Here is a 16,077-nt window from a genome sequence, read left to right as displayed (position 1 = left end):
ACCAAGCCTAGAACACATAAAAACTAGTTTCAGAAGTGCTAACACATACTACCATGGAAAGCAAATCTCTTACTCAAGTTCAGTATTTGCCTAATATTTTTAATGTAAAATTTACATATAGCAAGCAGCACAAATATTAAGTGTATAGATGCGAGTTTTAACAAACATGTACTATATCTCTGAAACTCACATCCATATCAAGATATGGAATATCTGAATCATATGAGGAGGGTACCTCAGGCTCCCTCCAAGTCCATAATCTATACCATACACAACTACTTTTCTAATTTTTTCCAGCATAGATTACTTTTGCCTATCCTAGAATCTCATATAAATAGAACTATACAGTATGTACTTGTGTCTATTTTCTCTGCTCAGCATAACTGTGAGATTCACCCAGGTTGTTGCACATCAGTAGATCATTTATTTTTAATTAATATTCTATCTTAATAAACCATTTATTTGTTTTCCTGTTGATGGACACTTGGTTTTAGTTTTTAGCCATTATGAGTAAAGCTTCCAAGAACACCTTTTACAAGTTTTTTTGTTTTGTTTTGTTTTCCTTAGCTATACTGCATTCAGTTTTCTTGGATAAATAAATACCTAGAAGTAGAGGTGCTAGATCTTTGGGTAGGTGTATATTTATTTAATTTCATAAGAAACTGCCGAAACGTCTAGCAACATGTTACGGTTCATTTGTGTATCTTCTTTTATTAACTATTGGTTCAAATCTTTGGGCCATTATTTTAATAACATTTTTGTCTTTCTACTGTTGCTTAGTAAGAGTTCTTTCTTATCCTAAATATAAATCCATTGTCTGATACATATCCGTTACATACTTTCTCCCAGTCAGTTGTTTGAAAATTTACTTTTTTTGGCTGGGCATAGTAGCTCACACCTCTAATCCCATCATTTTGGGAGGCCAAGGTGGGCAGACCATAAGGTCAAGAGATTGAGACCATCCTGGTCAACATGGTAAAAGCCCATCTCTCCTAAAAATACAAAAATTAGCTGGGTGTGGTGATGCACACCTGTAGTCCCAGCTACTCGGGAGGCTGAGGCAGGAGAATCGCTTGAACCCAGGAGACGGGGGTTGCAGTGAGCCAAGATCGTGCCACTGCACTCCAGCCTGGTGACAGAGCGAGACTCCAACTAAAAAAAAAAAAAAAAAAACTACCCAGCAACCACCGCACTACTGGGTATCTATCAAAGGAAAATAAATCATTATATAAAAAAGACAAATGTACTTGTACATTTATTGTAGCACTATTCACAACAGCAAAGTCATGGAATCATCCTGTGTCCATCAATGGATGACTGGATAAAGAAATGTGGTATATATACACCACGGAACACTATGCAGCCATAAAAAAGAATGATACCGTGTTGTTCTGCAACAACATGAATAGAGCTGGAAATCATTGTCTTAACTGGAATAACTCAGAAGCAGAAAATTAGGCCAGGCATGGTGGCTCACACCTGTAATCCCAACACTTTGGGAGGCTGAGCTGAGCAGATTGCTTGAGTCCATAGTGAGCCTGGGAGGCAGAGGTTGTGGCGAGCAAACTGCACCACTGCACTCCAGCCTGGGTGACAGGGCAAGACCATGTCTCAAAAAAAAAAAAAAAAAAAAGAGGAGAGGGGAGGGGAAGGGAAGCGGAGGGGGGGGAAGGCTGGGGAGAAGGGAGGGGTGGGAAAGGGAAAAGGAAAGAAAAGAAAGAAAACAAGAGAAAAAAGAGGAAAGGAAAGGAAAGAAAATCAACTGGGTGCGGCAGTGCTCACACCTGTGATCTCAGCATTTTAGGAGGCTAAGGCATGAGGATTGTTTGAGATCAACATGGGCAACACAATGAGACTTTGTCTCTACAAAAAAATTAAAAATTAGGCCAGTGTGGTGGTGTGCACCTGTAGTCCCAGCTACTTGGAAGGCTGAGGCAGGAGGATCACTTGAGCCCAGGAGGTGAAGGTTGCAGTGAGCCATGTTCATGCCACTGCAGTCCAGCCTGGGTGACAGAGTGAGACCTTGTTTCATGAAAAAAAAAAAAAAAAAAGAAAAAAAAGAAAAGCAAATACCACATGTTCTCATCTATTAGTGGGAGCTAAACAATGGGTACATATGAACATACAGAGGGAAATAATAGACACTGAGACTTCAAAAGGAGGAAGTGTGGGAGGAAGGTGAGGGTTGAAAAATTATCTTTCGGGTACAATGTTCACTATTTGGGTGATGGGCACCTACGAGCTCAAACCTCACCATTATGCAATATATCCTTGTAACAAATCCGCACATATACACCCTGAGTCTATAAAAAATAAAAACAAATAAATTAGGTATAAATGATCATACTCAAAAAAAGAAAGTACAAAGAAGGAAAATTAGATTACATGAAAAATGAAATATAAAACAGAAAAGATAAAGATAATACCAAATACTATTATACAAGTTTTCATCCACTTAACTTTTTTCTAAAAAAGATCCATTTTAAAAAGTAGAAATAAAAAAAGAGCAAAACTTAAAAAGAAATGTTTGTTAGGATTATGACAGGGATTGCATTAAATCTAAACATTGGTGAGAACTAACATTTTAATAATACCACATTTATCATTTAAAAATACTCTCACCAGCATGGCACATGTATATATATATGTAACTAACCTGCACACTGTGCACATGTACCCTAAAACTTAAAGTATAATAATAATAAAATAAAAATAAATAAAAAAAATAAAAATACTCTCATTTATCTTCATCTTTAATTTCTCTAAGGAACATTTTGTAATTTTCACTGTAAAGGTCTTGCATGTCTTATGCTAAATTATTATATGTGTTTTTATGTAATTATAAATGAAAAATCTTAAACTTCAATTTCCAGGTGTTTATTCCTGAAATATAGAAATATATTGATCTTTGTACACTGATTTTGCGTCCTACACCCTTGCTAAATTGTTCTGAAAATTGTTTTATAGACTTTTTAGGATTTTCTTCATACATGACGTCATTGTTGAATCATTAATTTTACTTTTTCCTTTTTTGTTGTTGTTGTTTTTGTTTATCTTGAGACAGGGTCATCCAGGCTGGAATGCAAGTGACACAATCACAGCTCACTGCAGCCTTGACTTCCTCGGCTCAAGTGATGCTCCTGCCTCAGCCTCCCAAGTAGCTGGGACTACAGGCACGTAACATCACACCTTGTTAATTTTCATATTTTTTCGTAGAGACAGCGTTTTGCCATATTGCCCAGGCTAGTCTTGAACTACTGGGCTCAAGCAATCTGCCTGTCTCAGCCTCCCAAAGTGATGGGATTACCGGCATGAGCCACCGGGCCTGGCCCCACTTTTTCCTTTTTAACATTATGGGTGTTTTTCTGTGTGTGCTTTGTTGAATAGAGGTGGTGAGAGGGCACGTTCTTGCCTTTTTCCTAATCTTAAAAAAGTTTTCAATACTAAATATATTATCTATAGGTTTTTCAAAGAAATGAGAAGTTGCCTCCTATTCCTAGTTTGCTGAGGGTTTTATTTTCTCACGAATGGGTATGTTCTCTGTACAATTAACCAATGAAATCGTCTGGGTCTTTGTGGGAAGATTCTTAGTAACAAATTCTATTTCCTTAATTATGCAGATTTTCTATATCATCTTATGCCATCATGCTAAGTTGTATTTTTCAAGGAATTTGTCAATTTTGTATAAGTTGTCAAGTTTACTGGAATAAAGGCTTTAATGATATTACCTCTTTCAATATCTATAGCATCTTTAGTGGTATTCTGCACTTTCATTTTGGATATTGATAGTTTGTGTTCTCTTTCATCTAAGTACAATTTACCCTTTCATTCTGGATATTGATCATTTGTTTTCTCTCCTGTTAGACTGTTATATCTACCTTTCCCTTTCTTTTCTTTTTTTTTTTTAACTTTCAACTTTGTTGCTTATAGACAGTAAAGAGTTAGGACTTGCTTAAAAAAAAAATCTAGCCTTATAATATTCTCTACCTTTTTCACTGATGTCTTTACTGCCCTGAAACTTGATGTAATTATCTGGTTGGGTCTACCATTTAGATAGTTGTTTTCTATTTGTCCCATCTGTTTTTGTTCCTTTGTTCTTTTTTACCTGCCTTCTTTTGAATTAACAGTATTTTTAAATATATCATTTCAATTCCTCTATTTGTTTTTTAGGTATGCCTCTTTGCATTTTCAGAGGTTACTCTGGGGATTACAATATGCCTTTTTAACATACCACAGTCTACCTAGAGTTATAATAATACAGTACTACTTCATGTAAAAGAGAAGAATCTTGCAACATTATAGTCAACTCCCTCTACGCTTTGTGCCACTGGTATCATACATATTATGTCTACATATAACCCCATAATAGTGTTTAATTTTTGCTTTAAACATTCTCACCTTTTTAAGAAGTTGCAAGCAAAAAATATATAGATGCTCCTTGACTTACAACAGGATTGTTACAACAAACCCATTGTAAATTGAAAATGTTAGTTGAAAATGCATTTCACACATTTAACCTACTGAACATCACAGCTTAAACATGTTGAGAACTCTTAAATTAACTTATAGTTGGGTAAATCATCTAACCCAAAATCTCTTTTAAAATAAAGTGTTGAATATCTCATGTAATTTATTGAATATTGTGCTGAAAGTAAAGAAAAGAATGGTTGTACGGGTACTTGAAGTAGTTTCTACTGAATGCATATTGCTTTCACACTATTATGAAGTAAAAAAATTCTAAGTTAAATAAACAGGTGAGAGCCACCACGCTCAGCCAAAAAGGCTCTATTATACCTTCCTCTGTTAGACTTTACCGACTTTTACAAGCAGGAAAGAATTGCATTTAAATTTCATATTTTTCTTATATCAAGTACTAAAAATTTCACCAATCTTCTTTTAAAATGCAGGACACTTTATTTATAAAAGAAACTATATAACTTTGAATATCTACTATAATTCAAAGGATGTTTATTTAATGGTGATCTTTTACTTGGCCTGACACATCATTCCACCCACCTATTTCTTTATAATCAACCCACAAAATAAAAATTATTGTACCTGGTAGTAGCATCAAAATGATTACAGCATATAGGCACAATAAAGATCCAGAATATGTTTATATGCATTTTCCCTTATCTTGGAAAAAATATAGCACACTTTAAAGTTCTCTCAGAAAACTCTCAGACTATAAATACAGCAGCAGAAAAGCCCCCACTGTTACTGTTACGAATAGTTTTTCTACAACACTAATGCTATTCCAACTTTACAGCTTTAGTTCAGTCATAGCTTGGAACAGAATAAAGTTAACTCTGGTAGAGAGTATCTTTGGCTGAATTAGCATGATGATGTACACTAATTAGAAAGACTAAGCAAATGGTACTTTTTAAAGGAAGTTTTATAAAGAAAAGGTAGAAGAAGAAAAAAGGTCTAGAATGGGATTTGATTACTTACAGCAAGAGCTACTAAAAAGACATGTATCTGTCTACATAGAATGAAATCTTTCCAAAGTAGCAACTTTATCATTCAATTAATAAATAGTTATTGAGCAACTATTTTATCAATGAGGACACTGAGTAACAATCTAAGGAGCACACAGCTGGTTAACAGACTCAAGATTCAAATCCTCGTTTGTCTTACTCCAAAGTCCATGATTTTTCCACTTCAAATCTTTAAAAAGTGAAGGTTTCAACCTGGATAGAGAAATGACTGTGCCACTAATTTCAGAATGTACACAGAAAGAGGAGCAAGATTGGAAGGGAAGATGATTAGCCTAATGAAACCAACAGCAGCATTTATCTAATTCATCTGTTTCCTCCAAAGGATCAAAGAGAAGGCACAGAAAGCTATACTTAGGGAGGACTTAAGATAGGTAATCTCTAAATCCTTTTAAAAAACATTTTAAGTAGTACATACTAAATGAATAAATGTAATACTAATGAATAATGGATACTAATGAAAAAATGTAAGCTGTGCAAGTTATAAAACATTAGAAAATAAGCACCCATAAACTCACCACATAATTTAAGAACTAGATCATTACCAATATGACTGGGTATACATGCATCTATTTGCTTCCCCCAAAAGGCATCTATTAAACTGTATTTATCATTTCTCTGTATTTATCATTTCTCTGCCTTTTAACAATAATCTTATCATATACATATATAACCATAAGTAGCTTATTTTTGCGTGTTCTTAAGTTTTATAAGGATAACAAATGTTGTCCCATACAAATTGGTTATTTCACTCATTATGTTAAGATTCATCCATCCACTCTATTGTCACTGAACATTTGCTGTTTCTTATTTATTTTAGATTCATTTGGACCATATATATTTTCACAACTACTCATTGTTGTATTGAAGTTTTTTCCGCTCAAGGTTCTAAGAAATTAGAAAAAAGATAGATCACACCCTCCCATAAGTTATATTACACATTTAGTCTTCCAAATACATACCAAATAGTCACCATTTCAACATCACTTAAAAATGAATCCACCTTCATATGTAACTTGCCAAGATAACTATTTGCACCACTCATTTATGACCTCACCAGTAACCACATTAAAAAAAAAACTTAATTTACTAACAATGATGGAGATTCTCTACTAACATGCCATTATGTTTTATGCATTACTTAACTGTTGATTTAGTCTTAAATCACTTTGCTAAAACTTAGAAAATTAGCAAAGTAATCGCTAGTTTCACATATATATTAGCTATATATGTGAGATGTTAACCTCAACTTTAAGGTTGTGTATTTATTACCAGAATATACTTATCTAAAAGCCTAATATAACATCTTGTGTGCATATGTTAGGAAGACAGTTGTCAAAAAGGTCCACTTTAAGGCCTGACACAGTGGCTAACTCCTATAGTCCCAGCACATTGGGAGGCTGAGGTGGAAGGATCACTTAAGCCCAGGACTTCAAGACCAGGCTGGGCAACACAGGGAGACACTGTCTTTACAAAATAAAAAAATTAGGCATGGTGGCGTGTGGGAGCCCAGGAGGTAGAGGCTGCAGTGAGCTGTGATCACAGCACTGCACTCCAGCCTGGGCAACAGAGCCAGACTCTGCCTCAAAAAAAGAAAAAAAAAGTTCCACTTTTCATAGTTTTTTGGTTCCCCACTCCTATACACAGATACACACAGTTCAGGAGGTATTACCACTTGTTTGGCAAATACACCTCTGTTTTCACTGTATTCTTAGGGATTTTGTGTGTGTGATTGTGTGACATTACCTTTGCAGCTTTGTTTATTTGAGAACTGGATGATTTTTCTAATGCAAGAGTAGGGAGACAAGTCTCTTTGCTTAATTCTGGGGAAAGGAAAACCCCCTCAATAATCCATAACTTTTAAGAGCATCAGTAAAACATGCATTTATTGGTAGCTGTGTTGAACACCCTATTAGGTGATGGGTTTCTTTATCTGTAAAGATAATAGCAGCCCCCATCCCCTAAAGTATTTCAGGATTCAATGAAAAAACGTAGATAAATTGATTAACACAGCACCCACATTGTAATTCAAGATTCAATATAGGTTATCATTTCTGTACAGCTTTCCCCTTTCATGTCAATTCCTATTTGATACAAAAATTTCCCCAGCTGTGTTACTTTGCATTTTACTTAATCCTGAAATAAACTAAGGAACAGGTTACACTAGAGGGGGTACCTAAATCACCCTGAGGACAAGGACGGCCAAGGAGAAATTACAGTGTTTGATATCCACCCCACTCCCCCAACTTTTAATGGCTTTTTTAAGTTTCTATAGGGTAGCAACTATTTTATGCATCTCAATACAGGATGGATGAAGGATATGAAAAGCAGATGAATATTATCTAGCACAATGCCTATTCCCACTATGGTCATTCTCAATAATCAGATTATTGGTCATAGATAGGAATTTAGAGATCATGCAGTACAAACTTATTTGTGTAAGTAAAAAAACCGAAGCTCAGGGTCGATAAGTGACTTGCCCAACAGTGAAAGAGTCTTATCTGGAATCCAGGTATCTAGACCCACTCAGTCCATGAGTTCTCCCACGGGTTTACACGAACGCGCCACATTAATGAAGGCAAGGGACCGACAAACTACGAAGGCGTGTTTTTATCTACTCTGTCCCATCCTGTGTGTCAACCTTATTTATGTTATTTCAAGTTAGACATCACCTAAATACAGCCCACAGTTTACGAAATCTGTCAAAAGCATCGTAGAAACAGAAAGCGAAGGAGGACTATCGTATGAGTACCGCTGGAGGAGACGTAGAGTTGAGGGTACCAAGTGAAGGGAACTGTCTGTGGACAGAGGAGACAAGTTCATACTCCGAAAAAACAGGAAAACGCGAAAGGCTATTGGGCCACATAATATCTTCTCTTCTTGCGTAGGGCCCCCAAAACAGCAATACCTGGGGAGGAGATACCTACGGCATTCTGAGATTCGGGAAAGCACCACTGCCGCTGAATAAAACGAACCCAGCAACTTCTGAAAACAGAAAATCCGCCAAAGGAAACGCCAAGGCATGAAAAGCGCGCGCTGGACGTTGCGTCAAGCCCACCGCGGCCGGGCGGAAACATCCTCCCCGCGACGAAGGATCCGGGTGGGCGCGAGCAAAGGAGCGGGCGGGGAGTCTAGGCCCAGGACAGCACCTATTTCCTGCTGGTGTAACAGAGCACCTTCTCTCACTACTCTGGCCATACCACCCCCGCGACAGAGGAGCAACACAGCTGTCTCTGTGCGCTCTGGATCAGCACTTCCTAGATTTCTAGCCGGATCGTTTGGGGAAGGGCTCTGCATCTTACTTCCGGTGGCGGTGAGGTGCAGTTGCCATGGTGATTAGAGAAAGGCCGAGATCTGTCCAGCTGCGGTGAGAGGAACGCTGAATCGCTGAAGAGAATTGGCTGCGCTTCCTTGTTTGTGAGCTAGAATTAGGTAAGCAAACAGCTAGCTGTCTCTGTCTCTTCGCTCCCTCTGTCCCTCTCTGTGCAGCTGCTTCTACTTCCTCTGCTTTGTCCACTTCTCTGTCATAAACATTTGGTCCATGTATGTACCTAAAATGTACATGTAAATGCGGTTTTATTTCCAGAGGAATACAAAAATAGAGAGATGGTCCCCGAGATTACCTGTGACGGTATTTCACTGTGTAGGGACGGTGACTGGATGGCTTTCTGTTTTCACTTGGCCCTGTAGAAGCCTTAGGCTCTTGTTAACAGTTTATTTTTCTTGCTATTGTGTGACTGGTTATTTATGGAGCCGTTTGCTGCAATGTACTCTCTAGGCCCCTGTCTCAGTCTCGGGCCGGAGTTTTAAGTGAGGGAGGTTTCCAAGCCTGCCGGGGGGTGCAATTATATGTTTATTTAAGCTTTAGTTTGGTTTCTCGTCACAGAAAGGAAAAGAATAAAATTCTGGCACATTTCTGCCTTGGGATTTCCATGTGAGGGAGTTGCCTTGTTTGGAAAGAATATTTGAGGACGATCCTAAAATATACTTATATTTTAAAATTGCTTATTGCAAAGTGAAATTCATTCTCCCTTACTTCTTGAAACAGTTTTCTTTCACATTTGTGAGGAGATGCATGCACACATATGTGTTTAGAACTCTGATGTTTAATTATAGTATTACCAATTTGCAGTAACCAGACTGTGACACCACATCCCTGTGGGGTCCTTCTAAATCTGGTGTAATACGAAAGTGTCAGGCAGGCGGCCTGTGTATTATAAATAGGGTACTTCATCCATGATAAACAATTATTATCTTTCTTTCCCAAGTGTAAATGATCTGTATAATTCGAAAAGGTGCAAGTGATTTAGGCCTCCTGAGTAGGAATCCAATGAGTCCTGAAGGGGACCCTACCTGTGTCATCTTATTATTGAACTTGAAATATTCAATTTATTAGGTTGGAGATCTATTTTTAGAAGTCAAAGCTGGGTAGAGTAATATTGGAAGCTGTTAGACCACCAGTAGAATCTAATACCCCATAGTAACCATTGTTCAGTACTATATCCACATTAACAAAGAAGAAACTGTTCGTGAAATTTACAGCTTTTTGCCACTTACTGCTAGCTGGGTGACATCGCTACCCCTCAATTTCCTCATCTGTAAAACGGACAAAAAAATACCTGACCACTGTAATAGGGATAAGACAAGATGTATGACAGTTCTTTAAGCTCTTATGTACAGAGGTGCTATATAAACCCCAAATATTGTTATTAATAAAGGAACACAGTAAAACAATGATAATGCTATAAATAAGACTTTTAAAATATAGCTGTTTGAAATGTGGGGCTGCATTATTGAGATGTTAATGAAATGATCTTGTTGATCCTGCTGTGGAAGATGGGTGTCAACTACCACTCATATCCCGATTCTCATTATTCTGGAGTTTCTCATTATCTGCAGTTTATTTAGCACTTACTACATGTCAAGCAGTATTGTATATGCTTCACATGTATTAACTGATTTGCTCCTCTTAAAAACCTGATGAAGACTGTCATCTGACTTTCGTATTTTGAGAGAATAGATGTGTGCTTTCCCTTTGTTCAGTGATTCTTCTCTTGTATATATCTTTGTTCTTTTGGCTATTATCACATATTTGAACAATTATATATATACATATGTATATATCTAAAATTAGAAATTAACTGCCAAGGGCTTATTCTTGTTTAATATATAATACGTCCATATACAACTATAGTATTCGTCTTTTACTTCCACATATAAAACTTTTAATATCTTGACCTTTTCATATATGTTATAAATTTTCTTCTACGTATAAAATCTTGATTCTCCTCTCTGTATTTGAAAGACATGGTGACATTTGTGTTTTAGTGACTCACATTGACAAACACATTTTTAAATTATTTTCCAATAGAATGGCGATCAGTCCACGAAGCGATGCAACTTTCTCCAGTCAGAAATCAACACCTTCAGAGAGTCCTCGAACAAAGAAATTTCCACTAACTGAAGAGGAAATATTTTATATGAATTGTAGAGCTGCCTACTTAACTGTCTTCAAAAGCAGCTTGGAAAACATTATTTCTAAAGATCAACTTTACTTAGGTAAATTTTTAAAATTTTTAAATCTTTCACCTTTTTGTTGAAAGTTAATAAATAGGTCCGAAAGACTGAAATTAGAATTACCTTGTTGAATCATCCCAGTTTCTTAGTGAAGCTTGAGCAATGGAACTACAGTAAGCTATTATGTCATATTATATAGTTACATATTCTAGGAACTACAAAATAAAACTTTCAATGTTTATACAAACTAGATGGGTAATTGAAAGCTTCTATCAATTACTACTTGCTTAAGATACTTTTAATTCTCATTTTGGTGCTTTAAGATTTATCATAATAAAATTAAAACACTTTTGGCCTCTTAAGTCACTAGCCTGAATTTGACCCATACTGAGGAAAGTGTAAAGGATGTGTAAAAATGGGTGGAATGTCTGAAGAAGTGAAGTACTGAGAGATAAGTGAACTTTTAAAAGAGAATTGAGTTGGGGTTTTTTTATTTCTTATTTTTATTTTTTGTTTTGTCTTTTATTGCTTCTGTCCTTTATCACATTTAAAAATTCCTCTCATTACAAAGGTCCCCCAAACCACCAAATTTGGTTCTTTCCAGGAGTATCAAATGATTTGGACATCTTTAGTCATGAGAGAGTAGTAAACAACAGTACTAGATAACACTGACTACTCATGTCAGTTTCATGAAGGCTAATAACTTTATGGGTAGAGAAACTGAGTTATTTTGCCAATTTTATAATGAATTTTCTTAAACCAAAAACCCTGACATATTTTTGCAGCAGTGTCTTGAGTTTGTATCCAATAAGATCTATTTGAGGAAATGTATTTTGAGGAATACAAGAATTGACAAGATTAAAATTTATTTGATGTCTAAATAAAATACATTATTTGTAAAGTAGTTTAAATGCAAATGCACATGACTGACTTTTAAAGTCATGTTTAATTTTGATTTACATAATTTTAAAATTACTAAAATGCTCTATTTTGAATTTCAAGTATTTGTGTTTAATTCATATACATTAAATGTTTAGGCAGACATCCAATAAATTTTTTTTTTTTTTTTGAGACGGAGTCTTGCTCTGTCTTCCAGGGTGAAGTGCAGTGGTGCGATCTCGATTCATTGCAGCCTCTGCCTCCTGGGTTCCAGCGATTCTCCTGCCTCAGCCTCCTGGGTAGTTGGGATTACAGTTGCACGCCACCATGCCTGGCTAATTTTTGTATTTTTAGTAGAGACGGGGTTTTGCCATGTTGGCCAGGCTGGTCTCGAGCTCCTGACCTCAGGTGATCTGCCTGCCTCGGCCTCCCAAAGTGCTGGCATTATAGGTGTGAGCCACCACGCCTGGCCAATAAATTAAAATTACTTCTAATTTGCCATTATTTCTAAAATATCCGAGTTTTTTTTTTGTTACTGTTTTGAAAATATACTAAGAGAAGGAATCTGCTAAGTTTAAAAGTTTAACATGCCTTCCACTACTATGGCATTTAGTTTGTGAATCAATGTGTATGTATTACTAAGGTGCTATCTATCAATCTTATGAAATTATCTGGGAGGATAACTATGCAGTGTTTGTCTCTTCAGTGTTATATACACTTTTGGTTTTAGGGTGGAATACTCTCTTAACGTTGTAATAATTGATTTTAGATAAACTATTTTTTAAAAAGGAGTAACATGAACCAGAGCTGCTGCTTCTTGCTACACCTTTCATCTATATCCTTCTGCCACTTATACATATAACATGTGCATTTCCATTTTAAGGTCAGAGAGAGCAGTAGCATTACTATAGCTTTAAGTTCCTTTTTTGTCAATTTATAAATAATACAGGCATTATAGATGCATGTCAGAACTTTAAAGTAAACCCTGGCAAAAGATCCATATCATGGTGTCAAAATTTAAGCATCTACAGCTACGTGATATTTTTACTATCATCAGACTTAATCATTAGATCCAGCTAATTCTAAACCTAGAGATTAAAGTTAGTAGGAAATAGATTGTATCAATTTCTTAGCTATGGGGATATCTGCTTACTGAGTACATGTTTTGGCATAATTAATTTTATTCTGAGAAAGTTGTTCTTTTCTAATTACCAGTACATTTTTTAAAACAGTATTTTCTTTGTTACTAAAGATAGCAGCAAGCATATGCTAAGCTACCACTTGTGAGAAAAAGTTACATACCTTTTTTCTCAAAACTGAACAGAAGATATAATTTTCTTTCATGTGGACTTCAAATGCTGGCAAGGATGTGGAGAAAAGGGAACCCTCTTACACTGTTGGTAGGAATGTATATTAGTACAACCACTGTGGAGAACAGTTTGGAGGCTTCTCAAAAAACTAAAAATACAGCTACCATAGGATCTAGCATCCTACTGCTTGGTATATATCCAAAAGGAAATCAGCATATTGAAGAGATATCTGCACTCCCATGTTTACTGCAGCACTATTCACAATAGCCCAAATTTGGAAGCAACGTAAGAGTTCATCAATAGATGAATGGATAAAAATAAAAAAAGTGGTACATATACACAGTGGAGTACCATTCAGCCATAAAAAAGAATGAGATCCTGTCATTTGCAACAACATGGATAGAACTGGAGGTCATCATGTTAAGTGAAATAAGCCTGGCACAGAAAGGCAAACATCACACATTCTTTCTTATCTGTGGGAGCTAAAAATTAAAACAATTGAACTCATGGAGATAGAGAGTAAAATGATGGTTACCAGAGGCTGAGAAAGGTAGTGGGGGTAGGGGGAGAAAATAGAAAATAGAAAAATAGAAAGAATAAGACCTAGTATTTAGCTAGCACAACAGGGTGACAGTAGTAAAAAAAATAATTTAAGTGTACATTTAAAAATAATTAGAGTATAATTGGATTGTTTGAAACAAAGGATAAATGCTTGAGGCAACAGATACCCTATTTACCCTGATGTAATTATTGCATACCTGTATCAAAAAATCTCATATTATACACCTACTATGTACCTGCAAAAATTAAAGATTTAAAAACAAGAACCTTAGAAAAAAGGCACTTTAGGCTTAACAATAAGGAAGAAATTTTGCAGGAAATTTTATATAATATTCATTGTCATAAAAATAATTTAGTAGTTGTGTAAATGCGTTCTGTATATGTACCATGATTCAGTTAACCACTCCTTGATTCTTTGAACATTGTTTCCTTTATTATTAGTAGCAGTAGTGTAGCAATATGATAAACATCTTTGCACACTAAGCCTTTTTAAAATAAAAATATTTTAGAGGCAAAAAAAAAATTACAACTTCATTTACATCTACTTGTATTCCCAGCTTTTAAAGGGTAGGAGCTGGCTGGGGTTGGAATCCTAAAACGCATATTGCCATTTCTTTGATTCTGTGAACAGCTGAATTAAGGAATAGTTCATTTACACACTAGGCAAAATACTTACTTACCTGTTGTTGCTAGGGCAGCATGGTAATCAGGGCTTTTGTCGACATCCAAAATAAAACTGTGGGAATAAAAACATTTATATTATCTCCAATGCAATGAATTTCCACAAAGCCTTTATAGGTATATGGAAGATGGCGGTTACCACAACTACAACTTCTGTTAGCTCTGAAAGTCACTGGCATAATCTAGAGGAGAAGAGAATTTTATTTATGGATTTTTAATATGTTATAACCCATGAGTTATGGCCATAGATAGCAATTTTACACTCAGATGTAGACTTCCTGTTTAGATTATAAAATTTCTTGCTAGGCGCAGTGGCTCATGCCTATAATCCCAGCACTTTGGGAGGCCGAGACATGCGGATCACCTGAGGTTGGGAGTTTGAGACCAGCCTGACCAACATGGAGAAACCACATCTCTACTAAAAATACAAAATTAGCTGGGCGTGGTGGTGCATGCCTGTAATCCCAGCTACTCAGGAGGCTGAGGCAGGAGAATCGCTTGAACCCGGGAGGCAGAGGTTGCAGTGAGCCGAGATTACACCATTGCACTCCAGCCTGGGCAACAAGAGCCAAACTCCATCTCAAAAAATAATAATAATAATGAAAATAAAATAAAATTTCTTTTTTTGAGATGCAGTCTTGCTGTGTCACCCAGGCTGGAGCACAGTGGCTCAATCTCGGCTCACTGCAGTCTCCGCCTCCCAGGTTCAAGCGATTCTCCTGCCTCAGCCTCCCGAGTAGCTGGGATTACAGGCGCAGGCCACCAGGCCCGGCTAATTTTTGTATTTTTAGTAGAGACAGGGTTTCACTATGTTGGCCAGGCTGGTCTTGAACTCCTGACCTCAGGTGACCTGCCCACCTCGGCCACCCAAAGTATAATTGTAAACCCAAATTACAGGTGTGAGCCACCACGCCAGTCTAGAATATAAAATTTCTTTGGAACTAAAAAGTTTGTACTGATGAACAAAAATCACCCTATACTATACTTGTGCACAATAATGTTCAATATAACTGACTCACTTATATCTATATTTATTACCCTGATCTGGTTTCTATTTCCATGAGGATATTTCTTTAGTGAAATTGTTTTATACTTACTGGTTCTTACTACATTAAATTGTACAATATCCAGATTATCATTTTTTAATGCTGATTGGTGATGCCCAGATCTTGTGAATTTCTATAAAGATAGTTGGAACTATCCAATATAAGATTTTGTAATAGAATTTGGCAGTACAATTCAGGACAATTGTATCTTTTAAAATTATGTTAATTCCTTCTGTGGTGCTTAGGAAATTTATCATTGGTTCATTTTAGAAAATGTTATATTTCAGTATGCAGAGATTTATTTGCAAATTACCAAGTTACTTCTATTCAGCTGTTCAAAATATCTACAGTTGCTTTAACCATTTTATTTTAGTATGACATACATAAATATACAAAGCTTTTCTCACATGTACTTCTTTGCTCTTCATAGATAGAAGGATATGGTTAAAAATGAAGAGTAGTTTGACCATAGCATCTCTGTAATAATCTTCCCTCACAGTATATTGACATTCTTGATTTTTAGCAGGACCATAACTGCAAAGGGATACTTTATGTGCATATATTTGACATTTGGAACATGATTAATGT

At 36.1% G+C, this 16,077-nt stretch overlaps 2 protein-coding genes across 5 annotated transcripts in view; one reads left to right on the top strand and one right to left on the bottom strand.

The window, feature by feature from the left end:
• The window catches only part of ITGB3BP (integrin subunit beta 3 binding protein), an 89,448-nt gene extending 80,917 nt beyond the window's left edge, over nucleotides 1–8,531 (bottom strand). For all 4 annotated transcript variants that reach the window (XR_008672331.2, XM_019019220.3, XM_063698098.1 and 1 more), the window contains exon 1: nucleotides 8,423–8,531. Coding sequence is in view for 3 of the 4 variants with exons in the window: in XM_019019220.3 (XP_018874765.2) it covers nucleotides 8,423–8,427 (5 nt within the window). In the remaining variant the exon portion in view is untranslated. The remainder of the gene's footprint in view (nucleotides 1–8,422) is intronic.
• Nucleotides 8,532–8,593: 62 nt separating this feature from the next.
• The window catches only part of EFCAB7 (EF-hand calcium binding domain 7), a 49,650-nt gene continuing 42,166 nt past the window's right edge, over nucleotides 8,594–16,077 (top strand). Inside the window, exons 1-2 of the mRNA XM_004025906.5 lie at nucleotides 8,594–8,927; nucleotides 10,867–11,054. Coding sequence (XP_004025955.3) covers nucleotides 10,868–11,054 — 187 coding nt within the window. The 5' untranslated portion in view covers nucleotides 8,594–8,927; nucleotide 10,867. The remainder of the gene's footprint in view (nucleotides 8,928–10,866; nucleotides 11,055–16,077) is intronic.

Source organism: Gorilla gorilla, chromosome 1 (genome assembly GCF_029281585.2).
Source record: "Gorilla gorilla gorilla isolate KB3781 chromosome 1, NHGRI_mGorGor1-v2.1_pri, whole genome shotgun sequence".
In the NCBI taxonomy this organism is placed as follows: domain Eukaryota; kingdom Metazoa; phylum Chordata; class Mammalia; order Primates; family Hominidae; genus Gorilla; species Gorilla gorilla.
This window is presented reverse-complemented; position numbering and strand designations above follow the sequence as displayed.